Source organism: Dipodomys spectabilis, unplaced genomic scaffold, assembly GCF_019054845.1.
Source record: "Dipodomys spectabilis isolate Male_0828 unplaced genomic scaffold, ASM1905484v1 ptg000140l, whole genome shotgun sequence".
NCBI classification, from domain to species: Eukaryota; Metazoa; Chordata; class Mammalia; order Rodentia; family Heteromyidae; genus Dipodomys; species Dipodomys spectabilis.
Window position 1 is genome coordinate 18,953,860 of NW_024870817.1, and position 22,058 is coordinate 18,975,917.

General features: G+C 36.3%; 1 protein-coding gene across 1 annotated transcript in view; it reads left to right on the forward strand.

Moving 5' to 3' along the window:
• Positions 1-21,720, forward strand: part of Hapln1 (hyaluronan and proteoglycan link protein 1) — a 64,940-nt gene extending 43,220 nt beyond the window's left edge. Inside the window, 4 exon segments of the mRNA XM_042690971.1 lie at positions 13,426-13,652; positions 13,654-13,798; positions 19,132-19,434; positions 21,431-21,720. Coding sequence (XP_042546905.1) covers positions 13,426-13,652; positions 13,654-13,798; positions 19,132-19,434; positions 21,431-21,720 — 965 coding nt within the window.
• Positions 21,721-22,058: the final 338 nt, after the last annotated feature.

Sequence of the window (22,058 nt, forward strand, 5' to 3'; positions counted from 1 at the left end):
TTTAAGAAGGCATTCCCTGATAGTGATTTTTTTTTTCACTTCTGCCACAAGGCAAAAGAGTTACACTGAGCAGAATACCTGACTCTTGACCTTCAAAGGTCACGGTGCCTGCCAAGTGCTTCCAGTGCCTGGTGGGCAAGCACAGGTCTTCAGATGACAAGTTCAAGTCTTTCTTTGACTGTCCTTTTTAGCTTAGACTTTGGAATATTTACTTATTCCCTTTGAGTCTCAGTCACATCACTTACAATACTGAGCCTAAGTGCTATATGTAGCTTTCACTATATGCCTTGCACAGAATAAGCTTCTAATAATTGGTAGTTATTATCACTATATCTATGAATTTCTTGCTATCATGGATAATTTTTTAACATTTTAGGAGTCATAAATACTATGGAAAAGTATTTTATTTTCTTTTTATTGTTGACTGAATCGTGACATTATTTCAGTGCTAATAATTTACCTTCTTTGTCTTCTTTAAATTCATAACTTAAAATCCCTTCCCAATATTGAACATTATGTGATCATTTTTAATTTCCTAGTAGAAACTAAAGCCATTGGCCTTTATTTAAATATTTTCTTTTAATGTAAACAGAGATAAACTATAGATTTTTATAATAAGTAATGGAAAAAATGTCAGAAACGCAAACTTGTCTCCATAAGTTTAGTAAGTAAAAATATTTACAAATAAGTAAAGAAAATTATATAAGTAAAAACTGTCAACTTTCTCAAAATATAGAACAGTTTAAAAAAAAGAACTACTAGAAATTCACTTTTATAAATAGAAAAAAATATTGAATATTTAGAATCTCTGACCAAAGCGGCCACTTGTTACCAACCAATGGCAGTTTTCCTTTCTCTTCCAACACCCCTTCTAACACTCATGAAAGTAGCCCATGCTACTTTCAGTCAACCCAACTGCCTTCTTGATGAGACTGTTCCTCTGTTTGTGATAATTGTAGCTACTGTATGGTAGTACCTAGCATGTAGTAAGTGTTGAGTAAATGTTTGTTAGCTGAGTGAATACGTGAATGACTGCTATGACACATTTCCCAACTACCATCCTCATAAGTTAATGAGGATTTCTTAAATGCTATGTCATCCATTAATGTCACATGATACATTGTGTGGGTTCAATGAACATTGACTAGATCATTGCTTCCATTTTATATTGTTGGTATAAACTAAGAGTTCACAGAATTTAAGAATATTACAGGGGCTGGGAAGGTGGCTCAGTGGTAGAGCGCTTGCCTTGCATGTCTGAGGCCCTGGGTTCGATTCCTCAGCACCACATAAGCAAAAAGAAAAAAAGCCGGAAGTGGCACTGTGACTCAAGTGGTAGAGCACTAGCCTTGAGATAAAGAGCTGAGGGACAGCGCCCAGGCCCCAGGACTGGACCATAAAAAAAAAAATGAATATTACAGAATGCTAGCGTAGACCATCTACAGTAAGTTCCCATTGGACAAATGAGGGAGCAACACTCAGATCTTTGCCATTCCAGATACCAGGCTAGCAGGAGGGTAACCCATGCCCTTTTGTTCCTACTCATTACATGAAGTTGTCCTGAGTATCACACTGTGCACTCCTGTAGTTCTCCTATCTCTGTCATCCATTATTCCTCTTTTTTCATTGTAGCTAAATGCATTACCTAGTGTATGCAATTGTTTGTTGTTTGTGAAGGACATACAAAATTTCCACAAGGTCAAGGATCCCTATCAGATACCCTCAGTCACTAAAAACTCTACTTGGAACATGATAGATGAGCATTTTGTGCTTGTTAAATGAGTCTTATTTATTCTTCCTAGCCAATTTTTATTCTTTCAACATCTCAGGGAAAGATTGCCAATTTGTCAAATGCAAAATACATACGAGCAAGAGCTTTGTGTGTTGGAATAGCCACTTTGGTTTGGTCATGTGTGTGGTTCTCACACTGAGTAGAGCACCTTGTAATCTGTGAGAGCTCACTGAGGCAGGATGCAATCGTCTAACATTTATATATGGCCTTGAAAAGTATTGGATTTATATCTGATCACTGCAATGCTATCTTGTTCCTTATGTAATATCTGCAGTGGGGATCCAGTAGTGCAGAACAGATCAGAAAAAGTAGGTGGATTTAATAATGTATCATCACAAACTAACAACAGAGCCAAAGTCTAATATGAGAAGTAAGTGTTATTTGAGCTTAATTTTTTCTCTCTTACTGAAAACTACTTTGAAATGTGGAGTGTGTTGAGTGTGTTACATTTTTATCTTTTTGAAGCTGAGTATGTCCCACAAATATTTTCCAAATTATTTTTAGGTAGGTATGGATACTATTAATGATTCTGCCTGAAAATATTAGTTTAAGAGCATTAGAGAATGGTATCATGAAATTATAAAAAGAAAACAGCAGTAACATCCACATTAGATGACTAATTCTAAAATTTCTTACCACTTTGCAGGTGTGAAGTAAAAAATGGTAATAACCTACTGAATTAAGCACAGTCATGGTATATGGCCAAACAAAGAACATAACTATATAAATATAATAAATAGGCTCCCAATGGAAATGGAAATAAGAACAAATGTTTATATAAAAACAAACATAAATCCAGGCTTTAGTGGCCCACACCTGTAATCTCAGCTAATTTAGCAGGCTGAAATCTGGAGGATTACAGTTCAAAGGCCAGGCAGAAAAGTCCATCCCCAAAATAACAAGCAAAAGCTGGGCTGGAAGCATAGCTCAAGTGGTGCCAGTGAAGCAAGCAAATGGAGAAGTGTGAGGCCCCGAGTTCCATCCCTTGTATCAACATAAATAAAGAAATAAGTAAACATATCTATATATAAATATACTCATATATGGTGAATGTACATATATCATCACTATAGCTCATTTTATTCAACAGGTATGTTTACCAAGTTTACTTTACTGAGAGAGGTAGGTATTACATGAACATTAGAGAAAGCCTATTTTCATACTCACCTTTGCTTCATTTGATACACATATTATATCTGCCCCTATCTTTGTATTTGTATGTACTGTTGATAAGATCTGTTCATTCAAGTATTTGTCAAACATTGGCTTCCTTTGTACACAAGCACTTAAACTCTGTGGGAGTATAAAACATCTCCTTAGCAAGTTTATTAACTGTACTAAAGGATGACAAATGTGACAAAGAATAAAAAAAAGGATTACATATATGAAGAAATATAGAGAAAAGTAGTTCAACACAAAAAAATCTTATTACTTAGAAGGACATATTCATTAAAGTTGTTATTATCATTAAGTGTACCATAAAATATACCCTGAGAATATCTCTAAACTTGGTATTGAATAATTACCAATGCTGAGTTCTGTCTTACCCTACTTACTGTCTATAGTTTTATCTACAGTTTAATCATCTTTTCAGAGTAGGTGCCAGTGGCTCACGGCTATAATCCTAGCTACTCAGGAGGATGATCAAAGCCAGCCTAGGCTAGAAACTCAGTGAGACTCTTATCTCCAATAAACCACTCAGAAAACCAGAAGTGGTGCTGTGGCTCAAGTGGTAGAACAATAGCCTTAAACTGAAGAGCTGACAGTGCCCAAGTCCAGAGTTCAAGCCCCACGACCAAAAAAAAAAAATCATCTTTTCAAGTAGTAAGACATTAACACTGAACAAGCATTGCATTTTATGTTCCCTCCTGGATGGGTGATCAAATTGACAAACTGTGCAAGAAACCAGTGATTATTGGAAATACTTCCGAATATATAGGATGAAAAGTTTTTCAGTAGTGAAGCTTTTTCCTTTGGTAGCAACTCTGCAAGACACAATGCTGACTTAGCTAAGCAATGATCTATGACTAAGAGGCTTTATGTCATTAAAGTTCCTATAATGATGTCATAGGAAAATGATTATTTCGAAATAAAGGTATATTAAGTTAAATTGAATATTTTATTTTCATTTCTTCAAAAGTATTTTGTGTAGTTTGTATTGCCAGAATGTAGTAGCACTAGACATATGTGGTATTGGAAATGATTTTCAAGTTGTAGCCATTTGAACCCTGTTTTAATTAAACCTGTGGGCTACTCAATTTTATTATTTATTCAATGGCTAATCACCAATATGTGCAAATGTTCAAAGATGGTACTATGAATTATTCTGAACAAATAAGTTGAATATGAATTCTACTTATCTTTTCCAAGTCAGAAGACTCAGAGAGATAATGTACAAAACTGACAAGGCATGTTGGAACAAGAAGCTTTTTGCTATAGTGACATATGTAGATTATGTGAAAGCAGCAAAAAAGAAAGGCTTCATAGTTGTTTCTAAAGAGTGTGTGTGTGTGCTTAAAATAAAGACACCACTGTAAACAGTTCTTTGAAGTGAGGTAGGTTTTACTTTTAGAGATTGTGTGAATTACTCTTGCATTATGTCCTTGCTTGGACTTATTTCTGGAAAGCAGAAGAAATTATGCTACTGCACTTATTCTGAGTTACTGAATAGTAGTGAAAGAGCAGGTAAGGGGGAAAATCCTGTAAATTAAAGTTATGCCTGTTTCCTTATAAGCTACAAGATATTACATGAATTTAATTTCTTGCAATGGAACTGCATTTACAAAGATGCTTTCACAATTATCTATAAGGAGATAATGTATGTTTCCATAAAAGGCTTTCTGCTCCTGTTTTATTTTTCTCAGCTTAGAGAGTCAAATTTGAAAGCTTTCTCCTCCAATATTATGAGAATTATGAACGTTAGATTCCCTTGAAAACTATTAGTAAGTATGCTCACAAGTTGAACACATCCAGAAACCCTACATGTAATTATTTTTGTGATGTCACTTTGTCTTTGATCCCACAGTCATTAACAGAGAGTCTTTTCAGTATTAAACAACAATGGCTCAAGCCAAGAGATTGAGATCTGAGAATTGCAATCCAAAGCCAGCCCAGACAGTAAATCTGTGAAAGTTCTGTCTTCAATTAACCAGCAAAAAAAAAAAAAAAAAACAAGAAGTAGAGCTGTGGCTCAAGTTGTAGATTACTTGCCTTGGGCAAAAAACTCAAAGACAGTACCCAGGCTCTGAGTTTAAGCCCCAGGACAGCCCTCAGCTCCCCAAAAATTATTTTCAATAATAAATGGCTAATTCTTCATCTGCATTTTTCTATATAATAGAATATTTAACAGATGAACCCAGACAGTTTTATACAGCCTTCCCACATGTACACAAAAGAAAATGTGTTCCAAAAGCAAGTTTTAAAAACTTCAGCCTCTTTTCTTGGAACTAATATCACATGGCCCTCTTATTAAACTAACTAAATAAATCCAACAAACATATAAGTACATATCCAAGATTTTTAAGGAAAAAATAAGTGATTTCAAGGCCGTACTCATGGGGAGGGGGATGAGCTCCATTAGAGGAGATCAGGAAGATGAAAATGAGACCTGTAGAATAAGCAGGACATGGTCCTGTAAGAAACCAGGGAAGAGCAGCCCAGAGAGGAGAGTGGGAAATGCAGATGCACTGAGATGTCACTTCATGGTCTTTACTACCAAGAGTTGTGATATAGGAGGATGCAGAGGCCACAGATTCACTTCCAAAAGTCTTAATTCCTGGTTGTTTATGTGTGGGGATTTTTCTCCATGTTGTTTTTTCTTAATCTAAACTAGTGATAAGGATGTAAAGGTAGATAGACTTTTCACTGAAACCTTTATTTCTAGTCTTTGTTGAAAATCCAAAGGCCTTTCAGCTAGATTCTCATAGAACAACATCATGGCAATTTGTGTCTGCTGTCCTTTGCCTTGGGGCATGTGCTCCAGGAGTGGGTACACTGACTTTCACTCTAACCTTTGCTCAACTCGAGCATTGGTGTTGGATTCATCTTTTGTTCTGTTTCATGTCAGATTTAATTCTCCACTCATTATAGGTAATAGATTCATGATTATTAAGAATCAAAAGTTCCTTTTATATTTCTTTTGGGCCTCAAAGACTGACCCTTATCTGTATTACCTTGATGTTTTTGCTTCTAAATGAAGATATTAGTCTTAGCAGCATATTAAACCAGCAATGTTCTTTGTGTGAATTACAATGTTTTGACCCCACACTCCCCATTGAGTGTAGTAGTCTGAGTGGAAATAAGTGGATTCCAGATTTTCCTCTTTACCACATAATGGGATGTTTTCAATAATTAAGGATAATTGCATGGATAATAATTGTGTGGATAATTGCAGCATAATGAAGAAGATTGACTCATGCTATGTCTTAGTTTCTCTATGACCTTTGAAACAAGTTTCTGCGACAGTTAAAATCTTGGAAAGTATGTTTGTCTTAAGAATGTCATCAACAGGGGCTGGGAAGGTAGCTCAGTGGTAGAGCGCTTGCCTTGCATGCCTGAGGCCTTGGGTTCGATCCTCAGCACTACATAAGCAATAAGATAAAAGCCAGAAGTGGCGCTGTGGCTCAAGTGGTAGAGTGCTAGCCTTGAGCTGAAGAGCTGAGGGACAGCACCCAGGCCCAGAGTTCAAGCCTCACGACGGGACCCAAAAAAAAAAAAAGAATAATTCCTTTGGGGCTGGGAAGGTGGCTCAGTGGAAAAGTGCTTGCCTTGCATGCATGAGGCCCTGGGTTCGATTCCTCAGCACCACATAGCAGAAAAAGCTGGAAGTGCCACTGTGGCTCAAGTGGTAGAGCACTAGCCTTGAGCTGAAGAGCTGAGGGACAGTGTCCAGGCCCAGAGTTCAGGCCCCACAACTGGCAAAAAAAAAAAAGAATGTCATCAACATATTATTGAAAGGTTCCAATTTCTTTTTATTCATTGTTCCTTTATTGTTCAATCACTATGAAATATAATATCTTATTTCCTTGATCTAAAGTAATAAGAATTAAATTATAGTATTTTAATTATTCATTAAATTCTGATTTGTTCACCAGCAAAAACATCTCCAAGTTGAAGAGAATACTAGAATCATCTCGTATTCTAGAATCAGTTGAATCAGAGTTGATTGAATAATAACATGTAATATAATCATTTAGAATATGTGGGATACAAATGAGAAGCACATTACCTGGTTATCTCTTTTCACTCTGGCGATACATTATTTGAACCTGGTTATCCTCACTAAGATTGTGAGACCAGATCTCCTACCTCAAGTGTATAGTCAGTGGCAAAGCTAAAGACCAGTTCACGGATAACAAAACTGAGGCACAGTGAGATAAGATGTCAACCCATTTGCTTAATTAATACTCTAACTTCTGAGGGAAGAAATAAAGTCATGTTAACTTAGAAAGGCAAAAGCTCTCAAAGAATTCTAACAGCAAGACAGACCCAAAGTCCTTTCTCACTATTTCCTCCTTCCTCAAAAAAAGAGATGAAGAAAAAGGAATTATTTTTTTCAGGACTGTTGTAATAGAGTTTAAAGTGTACATTTTAGATTTTTTTCCCCTTTTTTGGCAGTACCTAAGGTTGAACTCAGGCCCATACCCAAGTCCTTTTGCTTTAAGATTTTCAGAAACAGTCTCATGTATTTGCCTGGGACAGTTTTAAACCGTGAGTTTCCTGTCTTTGCTTCCTAAATGGTTGGAATTACAGGTGTTTGTCACCAGGCATAGATGTTTTTTGAGACAGAGTTTTATGACTATAGCCCATCCTCCTGAATTGCAATTTTTAAATAGTTCAGTTGATGTTCTAGAGCTCTCTTAAGCCTTTTAGTGACCATTTCACACAGGAAACCTCAGTTCTTTCAGCTGTACATAGCAAATATTTCTTTAAGAAATACTTAGAAGGGAAAAATTGCAATTCCTGAAAAAATATAAGTTAAAAAATAGTATCATTAGGTATATACCAAGCTTCCAAAATAGTGATGTACATGCCTTTCTTTTCACTGTAAAGCTTGACTATGACAATAACATAGTTCATATTCATGACCAGCATCCCCTAAAGCAATGCTGTATATTTGGTGTTGGCACTTTTGCATCACAGACTCAACTTTACTAAAAGGCAAAAGAGGAAGATAGAGTTACTTCATCACACATCACATCAGAAAATGCAATTCTCAACAAAAAGAATGCATGCTATTTGAAGAAGCAGTAAAAATACAATTCTAGGCAATGTGGTCGAATTATAGGAAAGAGCAGAACACTCAGACTAAACACTGGTAGTCCCTAGCAGGGGAGAAATGGATAGAACAAGCAGAATACTGTAGCCTAAGGGATCGAAAGGCAGGGTCATTGGTGCTGAAAACAAAAGCAATAATTTGACATCAAAGAATAATCTTCATTTATCCAATTTTCCACAATAAGATCATTCTTTTTAATTCGAACTAATCTCTAATCTGTGTCTTTGGCCACAAAGTATGGAACCAAGAAAGTGAAATAAAACTCTCACTTTCCAAAGATTTATTTAAAGGTGTCATTTTTAATTAGCAAAATAATAAAACTTCTTACATATATACAGTCTTTTAATTTTAATATATATCTTTTAATTGTGGCTGCCAGTTTCTTGTTAATCTTTTAAGACATTCTAAGCAAGGCTTTTTCTTTGTTTATGTTCTTTAAATTTTCTCAATTATTTTAGATTGATTTTATCCTGTATTTCATTTGCATGTGTCATGCATTCACATGATTCAGATTTTTTTAATGTGGAAGTGTGCATGGTGAAAATATTCCCCACATTCCTCTACTAAGATTTCCAGCACATGTTCCCACATGACTGCAAAGCAAGTTTTCTTGTGAATCCTTTTTAGTGTAGTTGAAACAGAACCACACATAAACAAGTTAACCCAGTAAGTGAAAAGCATGCATATAGTTGTGATCTATACATTAAAGTTTGGATCTCAGATGGATGCAAAACTTAGCCAGATTCAAATTTAAGAGTTAAAATTCAAAACAATATGTAAGAGCACAGAGAATAAGATCATTTCTCCACTACCACTTTATGTCTGCTCTTCTAGAAAATATTTCCAAAATTCTTCAAATTTAAGAATTAGCTTGGGGAGAAAAGTAACAAAGCTTTGTTTTCTTACAAATTAGTTCTCTGAAAACAACAAACAACAACAACAAAGGCTGCCTAGAAGGAGAAAGGGTGAGAGGAAAGACAGAGCACCTGTGAAGTTCTCCCATCTGTCAGGTCTGTGACCAAAGGTGGTTACAACTGACCCCAGTGGACAGTCTCAGAACAATCACTTATTCCAATTTGATGGAAATAGTTATAAATGTTAAAGATTGACAGTAAGACATTGTTTTCCCAGAATTATGCACCCTACTCCATTGTACCGTGTGAGCTATATTACAGACATAAATCTCTAAATTACATTCTTTACTGAAATGTTGTTTCTTTAACAAGAGTGATTATTTGTATAAAGTGTTTTCACTTTTAATTGCTGTTCCATAGTGTAAGGCAGTGCAAGCATTTACGCCTACTGAGTGCACAAGTGTGCATCAGTTACAGGAGCTTTTGGCATGCCAGACACAGAGTTGATGTTGGAGAGCCAAGGTAAATAGGCAGAGTTGATTGTTTTCAGTAGACTGTGGTGAGCACAGCGGTAAAGGCACAAACTCATCCTGATGCTCAGCCTCCCACAGGTTTTTGCTATGGTCAGGAAAACCACAGCTCCCAGGGGGTTTGTCTTACACATCCAGACCCACCAAAGTGATAACAAATTTCACAAAAGAATTATTTTTTTAAACCTTGAGCATTTTTTTAAAAAGACCCCAGAAACCAACTACTCAATTAATGCTTATGCATATGGAATGCCAGAGAATAATGAACTTTCTATCTATGGAAAAAATAGTGGAAGTAATAATAATGTACTATAGCTATATAATATCTATTTTATATGTAATATGTTTAATGCCACAGTTAAAGAAAAGACATATTTTAATGCCTTTATTTATCACCATCCCAGGTTTTTTGTTATTGGTTGTTTTTTTAGATTGGTCTAGGAAATAAAAAAATCTGGAGTCAACTTCTATATACTGATGGAAGAAGTAGCCCAAACCGAGGCTGGGTTTTTTTGTTTGTTTGTTTGTTTTTGCACAATCACGATTCATTCAAATATACAAAATGATACACACCACTTTCTTTTTATTCTTGTCAGGTAACAAGAATTTGTGTCACTTGTGACACAAAAAGTCCACTTTGTCCCATTTAAAAGATCTAGTTTAAATTACATAGCACTTATGAAGACCAATTTGTCATTCAATGGGCTTCATTATTCAGCAAAACCAAATGATGTCCTCTGGATATCACAGCAGAATTTGTAAAATAATAACTAGACCCCAGTGGTTCATGAGTATCCATCAATGTCTCTTCATGCTCTATTGCTTCACCCCATTACTTCCCCTGCAGACAGCCCTGGCATTGAAAAACAACCCATCTCTCAACATATTGTCATTGCCTCTCACTAATTAAAAGAAACAGGGAAAATAAACACACATTTGAAACTCCATTTTGTTTACTTCATTCATTGTTTAAAGGAGAAAAACAAAGTATTCATCCAGATGATGGTTATTTTTATATTTCACATTTTGCTATGCAACACTGCATTGTTCATCAAAGATTGTACTTACGCATAAATTTCAAACTGACCCAGGTTTTACAAGTCAATGATATATCCAAGAGTTACTCCTCTAGTTAACATGGTGTAAAGTTAGTCATCAGTGTCTTTGCTCACTTTTCTGCTATCTTTGTCATTTCCCTTCCTGTTCTTGAGCTTCATGTGTTTCCTGCCAAATTCCTGTGATAACAGTCTATGAAAAAGAGCCTGATTACTATCTTAAATTCAGTGCTCTCATGAGGTAAGCCAGTTGGAGCCAAGCTGCCCTAGGACTAGAAACAACCAGAGAGCTTCTGATTCATTTTGTGGATGCTCATTCTTTCCTATCTTCCTATTCTGAAATTGGCCATGGTCTCCAATCATGCTTGATGCTATATAATCTGCAGTATTGATCTGAAAATTAGCAATTTAAAACATGATCAAGGTTATGTTGTGAATTTATGACCTTCATCACTAAATATGCTACATATCATTCCTGAGGTTCTTCAAATTTCTATTGGGGGATTCTAGCTTAATCTATTACCTCAAACCCTCCCAAAAGAAATAATACATTAGAACTCCAGACATTCTGTCAGGATTGTTAAAAAATTATTTTTGTATGTGAATACTAGACTTTGAGTGCCAACTCCATGTTCAATATTGTACTATATGTCATCCTCTGTTAACAGTGTTGTGGAGTTAAAATACATCCATACACATACACACACACAGAATGAGTGAGAAAGAGAAACAGAGACAGAGACAGAAAACCTGAGTCTTCTAAAATACTATGAAAACTTACAGTTAACTACAGAAAAAAAGTTAGAAATCTCCATCTACTATACAATATTTTTGGTCTTTGCTCTAGCTCTGTAATTTAGAAAATCATTCAGCCCTTACATTCAGTCTGCAATAGGTTATAATGATTACAAGTAAACCATGTACCTTTCCACTCTCCTATATATTGCAGGTGGCATTGCCCAACCTACCAATGACTAATGAATTAGTAAATTGAGCTTAAATTAGATTAAGTTCTAAGTCACTAAAAAATTTTTACTCCTAACTACTATAAAATCATCTGTATCAGTGCATACGGGCATCAGTTATGACTTCCAACTAAACAAGTAGAAAACACATCATGGAACTGGGACCTCTTATATCTGTTTGCCTTATCTCAACTGCCATTTCAGCATGGCAAAGCCCAGATCTCAGATATAGTTCCCCAAAATCCAGATAACAGTGCCCCAAATAGCCCTCATGTATCTGAGCCATTCTAGTCAACAGTATTTTTTCCTCTACCAGAAAGTAGACAAAAATTGTTTACATGGAACTTAGAGGTAGCCTTTGACAATATTGTGGGATTACATATATTGTATAACTGCAGTTAGATTCATTTTTCATCTCTTGAAATTCTTTTGTCCTAAATAAGAGGCTGAAGAATAGGATATCAAGAATATATTTAATGAGCTGGGTTTGTGATTCATACTAAATGAAGTCATTGGACTCTATTTCATTTTCTATTAAAAGTGGAATCTTGAGGACTGGAGCTCACTTGTAAATAAAGTGACATGCTCATTTTTTCAATATCATTTGCAATTTATTATTATTATGCCATAAAATAGAAATATAGTGTTTGATTTTTAGGTGCTTTCTGCTTTAAATTTAGAGTATTGTATGTGTTATTAAGTAAATTAAAAATTAAGACCTGTCTCATGACGAATGGTTAGTCTTCTTGGTAATTTGTACACCTTAAATAATCAATGGCCAATAAGGTACTCAATACCTTTTGGCCTAAGGCTTCAGCGCCTGCAAAGATGTTTGAAAAGCAGCTTTGGTTATTTTGAAGGTTGTGTGGGAGGAGAGGTGTATGTGCCCAAGAGGTTTTTTTTTTATGCTTTCTCCTTTTTAAACCTTACACATCCTCAAGAGATTTTGTCAAGGTCAGAAACACAATGTGCTAACCAGGGGAAATCCCAGAGAAAGCCAGAATCTGAAAATAGCAGCTAGTTCCCTTAAAATTGACATTACTGCTGACTTGGCAGACTTGGGATATTGTGATGCTCTTTAGAAAGCAATAAAGACCTTGGAGGATGAAGATGAGGAAAGAGAGGTCAAAAGAAAGAAAGGTAGAAATAATAACTATACAATAAGACATAGCTAAAGGCAAAAGGACACCAAAGGGATATTTAAAGAGATAAGAAGAAAATAATGATGTGGCTTCTCAGAAAAATAAATATACTTTTAACATCCAAATTTTGAAGAATTTGAGATTAAATATTTTTGAAGTTTATCAACTGCCTTTACTAAAATATCTTTTTGATGTCTTCCTTCATGTGAAGGTGAAATACCTCCATGTTCTTTGAAGTGTCCCAGAGTAGCTATCAAAAGGATATATCTGAGTGGAAACCTTTTGAAACAAGGATATTCTCAATTCTTGGGCCAGAATCATTGAATGGAAGCGAATCTTTGTTGTTTTATATTTTTCAATAAATGAAATTCAGGGTTTTTTTAATGTGTTAGAAAACCCAGTTGGGCTTACCTCACCTTGACGATTTTTTTGTGATGGTGCGGGGGGGGGGGGGGGGGGGGGGGGGGGGGGGGGGGGGGCCGGGGGGGGGTGTTATGTTTTATATGCAATAATTGTAGAAATTGTTGTGAGATTATCAAACCTAAGGTTTGATGGAAACTTGTATCTAGCATTCCTCAATGATTATAATGTAAACTTCTCCCCTTCTTTGTGTTTTTAAAAGAGATGATTATGCAATAGATACCTCTCAAATATTAAGAATATCTTTCCTCTGTGATTCAAGAGATTACATATAGACAATAATCACCAAAACCATTCTTTGTCTTACGTCTTGCATACATGGCATATTCCACTGCTCAAAACAGACAGAGAATGTTGATGACTATTTCTCTATCTTCTTTTTCATTATAGCGGAAAATGGCCCCCGTCTCCTCGTGGAAGCAGAGCAAGCCAAGGTCTTCTCACACAGAGGTGGCAATGTTACACTGCCATGTAAATTTTATCGAGACCCTACAGCCTTTGGCTCAGGAATCCACAAAATCCGAATTAAGTGGACCAAGCTAACTTCAGATTACCTCAAGGAAGTGGATGTTTTTGTTTTCATGGGATATCACAAGAAAACCTATGGAGGCTACCAGGGGTAGAGTGTTTCTGAAAGGAGGCAGTGACAATGATGCGTCTCTGGTCATCACAGACCTCACCCTGGAGGATTATGGGAGATACAAGTGTGAGGTGATTGAAGGATTAGAAGATGACACTGCTATAGTAGCATTAGATTTACAAGGTAAGTATCTGTGAAGCAAGCTACAATTAAAAGTAGTAATTAATTATTGCTCCTTTTTTTAAACTGAGGATTGAGGTGTAATGGTTACTTTAGCAATAGTGGGAGAAACAAAAAGTCCATGCTCACCATGTTTTTCAGTTCTTTGGTATTTCACAGTAAGCCTGTAATGTCAGCTCTCATATTTGAAATGTACACACACAGTATTGATGCACAAAATTGAAGCTTTTGCAACTAAGAGGACTGTGCTTTGGAACTGAATCAGTAGTTTTCGAAAATTGTTTTATACTATTCAAAATTTAAATTCTCTTGTATGATTATTGAGAAATTCAGATTAATTTTTTTTATTATACTTCCAAAATTATCTCAGTTTCAAAACAGTGACAATTTTTGTAAAGCTCATCTGCACCAAAATACATATATTTGTATTCTGTAAAGTGATTGCAAAATGTCATTTAACAAACAAAAAAGTCTTCTAGATTTATTTAAAAATTCTTGCAAAGAAAAAAATTTTAATGGCCCACAGTCTCAAAGGCATTGATTATGAAATGATCAAGGCATTTTGAAAGGAGGGAGGATTTTAAATTTCTTGTATATGCAATGAATTTAGTAGGTCCAGAAACTAGGATATAAAGCTATGTATTAAAAACACACACACAAAGCTTTACAATATAAAGTGTCTTGCTATTGAAGCTCTTCTGTCTAATATCTATCCCCCTAGGAGAATTTATTTCCTTAGTTTCTCAGGTACCACAAGACATCTTATTTTCCATGATTTTTAGCAGCATTTTACGTTGAAGAACAGATTCTAGTTACATTGACAGAATATTTCCTTTGATGAAACTATAGGTGTGTAATTCATGCATAAGTTTCTAGCTTCTGAAAAGACACCTGCTTGATTTGCTCACAAAGTACTGAGATATGATCTGAATCCCATAGAATCCCATCATTCAAATGGGGATTTACTAGCTTTATGTCTCTATTTAATCCTCACAGTATAATAAATGGTATTTTTTGTGAATTCTTACTCCTTTTTGTAGATTTTGGCTCCTGATTGCTTGCCACCTTTTCATTTTTTATTGATTCATATTCATATTAATCGTGAATGTTGACATTATTCCAGATGAAAGTTGTCTTAGAGAAGACATACACCAAATTCTGAGAACTGATTTGCATTCTGAAAAAAGCTAATACATGATAACCACAGCCTTCAAACTCTTATGCTTATAATTTGCTGCAACTTATTATCACAGATCATATGAAAAATGTTGCTAAAGATCCTTAATTTTTTATTCATTTTGGAATTTATTCTTGTCATTATCTTTATAATTTCATGCATTTCTTTTAAAATAAAAGTCTTTATATGTTCTAAAATCTTGCATAGGGTAATGGCTTCTGATTGGTAACAATCACATAGTAGCCAATAAATATAAGAATTATGGAGAGCATGTTAGCTCAGCAGCAGAATGAGAGCTTAGCAGGCAAACAATCATGGATTTAATGCCTCACACTAAATGAGTAAAGAAAAACCCTTAAAAAATAAGAAGTATATGGGGCTGGGAAGATGGCTCAGTGGTAGAGTGCTTGCTTTGCATGCATGAGGCCTTGACTTCAATACCTCACACCACTCAAGCAGAAAAAGCCAGACGTGGTGCTGTGGTTCAAGTGGTAGAATGCTAGCCTTGAGTTGAAGAGCTGAGGGATAGTGCCTAGGCCCAGAATTCAGACCCCAGGACTGGCAAGAAGAAGAACGAGGAGGAGGAGGAGGAGAGGAAGGAGAAGGAGGAGAAGGAGAAGGAGGAGAAGGAGAAGGAGAAGGAGAAGAAGAAGAAGAAGAAGAAGAAGAAGAAGAAGAAGAAGAAGAAGAAGAAGAAGAAGAAGAAGAAGAAGAAGAAGAAGAAGAAGAAGAAGAAGAAGAAGAAGTATACAGCTGTAACAAGGATATTATCACAAGAAATCATGTAGATTGTACAACAGTACTCACCAGCAATCAATAAATAGAAAAATTATGATAATCATGGAAGTAGTGCTATGTCTCCAAGTGGTAGAGCACTACCCTTAAGTGAAAAAGCTCATGGATGAAAATAAGAAAACAACAACAAAAATGAGAAATTTGCTCATAATATTTCCATTGTATTAACTTTCTGGTGATGAAAATAAGACCTAATATATAAACATATTATTTGAACATTGTTATGAGACTGATGTGCTGAACACTGGGCTAAGAAGGCACTGGTCCTGAACATTTCCAGAAACAGAAACAATTTCAAATGTGTTCAGATAGGATAAATTGGACTATGTGATTATAAATTTTTTTTTTTGCCAGTCATGGGGCTTGAGCTCTTCAGCTCAAGGCCAGCGCTCTACCACTTTAGCCACAGTGCCACTTTTCTGGTTTTCTGGTGGTTAATTGGAAATAAGAGTCTCATGGACTTTCCTGCCTGGGCTGGCTTTGAACTGTGACCCGTGATCTTCAGATCTTGGCCTCCTGAGTAGCTAGGATTACAGGCATGAGACACTAGTTCCTGGCTGTGATTATAAATCTTAAATGGATGTCCTCAACACGTGTCTTAACAATTTCTTCCTATCACTTGGTATTGATTGCAATAGTATCTTACTTATTAATTCCACTTATCCCATTTTAACATTACATAACATCTCTTCAAGGAAAAGAAGAGAGCTTTTAGATATATCTTGAGGATAAATGTATAAATATAGGTGCCAAATAAGTTAGATATTACTTTAAAAATAATAGTCAAACTTTTCTTCCTACTTAGGAAATTCTAACTTTTCTTTCATGCATGATAGAAACCACGTGAGCGGGCGCCGGTGGCTCATGCCTGTAATCCTAGCTACTCAGGAGGCTGAGATCTGGGGATCACAGTTCAAAGCCAGCCGGGGCAGGAAAGTCTGTGAAACTCTTATCTCCAATAAACCACTAGAAAACCGGAAGTGGTGCTGTGGCTCAAGTGGTAGTGCGTTTGCCTTGAGCTGAAGAGCGCAAGGACAGCGCCCAAGCTCCCACCGAAAATCAATTCAAGTGTAGGAGTTGAAAGATTTTTCATTAAGCCAAGAGTCCTACAGTTGGATCCTGAAACATTAACTACCTGGGAATAAAATAAGGAAATAAATAAAATACTAACAAACACATACTTTTCACTTTCGCTTGAGAATAATCTAGTTATTTAACTGTGTGCCCCAAGAGTGTAGGATATCTTGAAACATTTAAAAACTTTGAGTATGGCAAATTTGACCTTGACTTGCTCAGAACATAATTTTTTAATATCATCAAGCATTAATTAAAATGTACTAAGTCAATATTTTTACTTGTAAGAGTGAGGTGACATTTATTCTTATGATTGAGAGTATTAGACATTTAAATACAACATTTCACTTTGACTTTAGAAAATGACGTGAGAAATTACATGAAAATTGAAAGCCACTCAACTGCACTGGATTCATAACTGAATTAACATTTTCTAATGTCCAGGAGCATCCAATGCAATACACCATAAGGAACTGAAGTCTGAAAAGTCTTCTAGAACTTTGAAATTTTTATACATTTTTAAATCTTATATTTAAAAATGCACTGCTACCATCATCAACCATTTGGGAAAAGGAAAACAAACCAAATAGTGATTTGTTTTCATCTCTTACAGTTGAGGTACTTTAAGACTTTTTCTATTAGTTAAGCTCTAAAGTCATGGAAATTTCTGCTGGATAAACTGAGTATTTTCCTTTATATGGGCATTCTGGGGTTACTAAGACAAAAAGGACAAAGAACAAATGCCACGTGGGGACAGGGAGTCTTAAGTACTTCTCAGCATTAGCTAGGTTCCTAGCCTGGGCAAAGCTCTTCTTAGACAGAACCTTCTCCAGTCTCTTCCTTTCCCTCAGCACAGCAGGGACTCAGTGGCAACCAAGAGAGTCTTTTCCTTCTTCCATTGGCTCAGGTTCAGTTAATAGATCCCTCAGCCAAGAACCTGAGAAAGCAGAATGAGATCAAGAAGCCTTTTTGGATCTCTGCCTCTAATGTGCATGCCAGCTGAACTGCCTGAGAGGGACAAACATGTCCTACAGAGGCCTTCAGTAGCTGAAACTAGAGTTAGACTTGATAGAAGGCACCTAAAATTTCTTTGTGTAGAGATTTCTGAGAGAACTTATTAAATGACATTATTTCTTCTACATTGGTTATACATTGGTTATCTGTAATTTGACATTACTTTTCCCCCCCATATTCCCCTTCCCATCCCTACAAATTGCATTCACTGAATGCTATATATTCAAGGCTATACTATATAAGGAATGGACTAGGCAATTTGAACTTTATTGTAAATAGGGTCTATCTAGTCTTGGGGTACATTTGCTACAACCCATCATACTACTATGCCTATGGGAAAAGCTTTTGCATTCCACAAACTAAAATCTAGTTATTTTTAATAATATTAAAACTATAACCATTCTTGATAAATGATTTTTATGAGAGAAATACATGGACCCATGTATTTCTTGATATCCAATAAATGATAAAATGTTGCTCTCTTAGTCTGATAATCCTTATTTTCTAAGAACTGGTATAGAATTTTGTAAAACAGCTCAGTCCCCTCTAAAAATTGCACCCAAAGAAATGTCTTTAAAGCCATTGAATCTTTTTAGGTATCAAAGTCAAATCACATTCACATTTGCTATGAGGTTTTACATTTTTCTGCATTAACAAGTCATTGTCTTATACCAGACAAGTTTAGAAAAAGTTTAGAGAAAATTTCTTTTGTTTGTTTGTGATATGAATGATTTTAAACCTTAGTTTACAATTATACAAATATGGAAGCTGAAAAATAATATATGAAAGCCCTAATGTTAGTGATACTATGCCAGGACAGAAAAAAGGAAGACTAAAATCTATATTAATACTTGCAGTGCTTTCTATTACAGAATGCTTACCAATATTAAAAGAAAAGATTATTTAGGTTTTTGTGAGATGTGCATATTCACTTTAATGATTCTCCAACTAAGAAACCTCCTAAGTGGTAGTTACTTATCTGAAAGGTTTTAGGAGCGACGACAACAAATTGTAACAGCTGTAGACATGCAGGAAGTAAATTAGTGCAATTGTCAAACCAAGTAGCTCAAGGGTAAGGGGTTTGGAGAGAACTAATTTCTCTCCAAATAGAAATTAGGAGATGTCACTCTGTGTGTGTGTGTGTGTGTGTGTGTGTGTGTGTGTGTGTGTGTTTGTGTGTGTGTGTGTGTGTGTGTGTGTGTAACCAGTTAAGTGTATTTGCTAAGACTTGATTTTTTCTCTGGAACCAATAACCCCTTGCTTTCTCTTTGGACAGGTGTGGTGTTCCCTTACTTTCCACGACTAGGACGCTACAATCTCAATTTTCACGAGGCCCGGCAGGCTTGTCTGGACCAAGATGCTGTGATCGCCTCCTTCGACCAGCTTTATGATGCCTGGAGGGGTGGGCTAGACTGGTGCAATGCAGGCTGGCTCAGTGATGGATCTGTGCAGTACCCAATCACAAAGCCACGAGAGCCCTGTGGGGGTCAGAACACAGTGCCTGGCGTCAGGAACTATGGATTTTGGGATAAGGATAAAAGCAGATATGATGTATTCTGCTTTACATCCAACTTCAACGGTAAGATATTGACTGCTTTTGATCTTACCCCTGACACCAAGTTTCACTAAAACACTACTGTAGCTTTTAGTCTTAGCTACATAAAAAGACAAGAAAGCAAGACAAAAAGTGGAGAAGAGAGGAAGAGCAGAAAGAAAGAAAGAAGCACTGCTATAGTTTGAATAAGTATACAAATGTTTTGACTGTGCTAGCTTTCATAAATATCCTTGAGTCAACAGAACAAAAATATTTGTGACATTTCTAAGTTTAAAGGCATATAATTTTTAATATGAAGTAGATGAAATTGTGATATGGTGTGGAGTCTATTTCTTCCTGCCACAAATCTTCATAGTAATGTTGTCCCTGAAAGGTTGTGTTCCAACCATGCTCCTAAGTGATTTGTTTCAGTCTTCAAACCCTTTGCCCTTCTCTTCTGACATCCTGAACCATCTGTGTGGCCAGCACAAAATGAAGACCTTGGAAACTTTGGTTCAAAAATGACTGAGCATTTTAAGACAGCCAGGGTGGCTCATGTCTAGAATCTCAGCACTTAGGAGGCTAAGGCAGTAGAATTACAAGTTTAAGAAAAGCCTGGAATTACATAGCTAGTTCCAGATCATCAGAGACATTTATGTAACAAGATCCTACATTGAAAATTGAAAACAGAAGTGACAATAGCAACAAAAAAATAATTTTAAGATGACCACAGAAAAGGCATAATATTAACTCATGTATAGAACCTTTCTAAGTATGAGCCTGAGCCCATACTATCAAAAATCCACTGCTGTCATTTTAAATTTCCAATCTCCGGTAGTGGACTTTAGAGGACATAGAAAAGAAACAGATTCAACAAATGTCCTGTAAAGAGGCAGAAAGTAAATATGTTTCACTTTGCAGTCACATGAACTCCATTGCAACTACTCAGCCTAGTACAGCTATTGGTGAAGCTATATATAGACAGGCCTACAGGCCTGGCTCTGTTCCAGTTAAATTTCATTTGCAAAAGCAGTAGCAGAGCAGATTGTCTCAGATGCTATGCTTTGCTGACCTCTAGTTTAGATGATATAGCCAGCCTTCTAGTTCATGTTCCCATGGCCTTTTTCCAAATCACATCATCTCACACTAAAAAGAACTGCCAATTATTATTTATACTTTAATAATTTATACTTAGTGAGAGGTAGAAGGATATGTGCTCAGATAAGAAAATATAATGATTTCCTACCTGGAACACAGATGACTGAGGAAATCTTCAGTCAATATGTGTTAGTACACTCACTTCATGTCATATTTTATATATATTTAAGCATGCTGAATATATATAGAAGAAATTTCAGTAATTAATACCCTGTAATAAGTAGTAGAAACTAACTAGTCCCTCTTGTGAAATCAAGAAATGGCACGGTGTCAGGGCTGAGCTGGAAGCTGAGAAACATCCACCAATGTATCTTCTTTTCTGGTGGGTGAATACAGACAGTGGATTTCCACTCGGACCATGTGTGATGTGTGGCACGTGACTTCCTGTATTTTATGCATTGCGTACAGTAGTCTTTGAAGGAGAATACTGTCTTATTGATACCTGTAATGAAAAGAACTTGAAGTCTTTTGATTTTTTTAAATGGACTTTTATGTCAGGAATGTTTTTTGATCTTTTCACATTCAAATTTCGCCTCTCCAGAAACTTGTGCTGAGGCTCAGGCTTGCTACAGCTAGAATTTAAATAACCCTTGCTTTTAGCATGAAATTCTGTCTTCACGAGCGCCAAAGAAGGGCTTTTTAGTCACTAATTAGCTAACCGAAAGTGCATCTGCCATCTCCATTCTCCTATTAAAGCTTTTCCAAACACATGGAAGGGGGCAGAGAAAGACGGTTTCAATAGTAGAGTGACCTAGAGCTATTGCATTTAACTGACTTCAGACATTGCTCTGACTTCTCCCTTCACCGAGACACCCTCCCTTGTGTTTCTACCTCTGTTTGGCTCAGAAACTTTCCAGCCCATTGCTTCTCTTTCTCTCCTCAGGCCGTTTCTACTATCTCATCCACCCTACCAAGCTGACCTATGACGAAGCCGTGCAAGCGTGTCTCCACGACGGTGCTCAGATCGCCAAAGTGGGCCAGATCTTTGCTGCCTGGAAACTTCTGGGCTATGACCGGTGCGATGCAGGCTGGTTGGCGGATGGCAGCGTCCGCTACCCTATCTCTAGACCAAGAAGGCGCTGCAGTCCCACCGAGGCTGCCGTGCGCTTCGTGGGCTTCCCAGATAAAAAGCATAAGCTGTACGGTGTCTACTGCTTCAGAGCATACAACTGAGTGTGCCCCCCCCCACACTGTGGGAGGCCTAAGGTTATTAAGAACATGTTATTAAGAACATGTTATTAAGAACATGTGAAAGGTTTTGTTTGTTTTCGATATGAACTTACGCAAGTTACCAAAACTGTGATAACCCTTTTTTTACTTACTGTAAAGAGTCATTTTCATAAAGACCAACTCATTGATTTGTTTTTGTAGAAGTATCATTCAATATGCATTGTAAATTAATATACTTTTAAAGGGAAGCTCTACATAAGAAGGCTTTCAAGCCAAACTCTTTTAGCTACATCATCCCCACCAAGTAGTCTTTCTCAAAAAGGGGCATGTCGTTTGCTTGG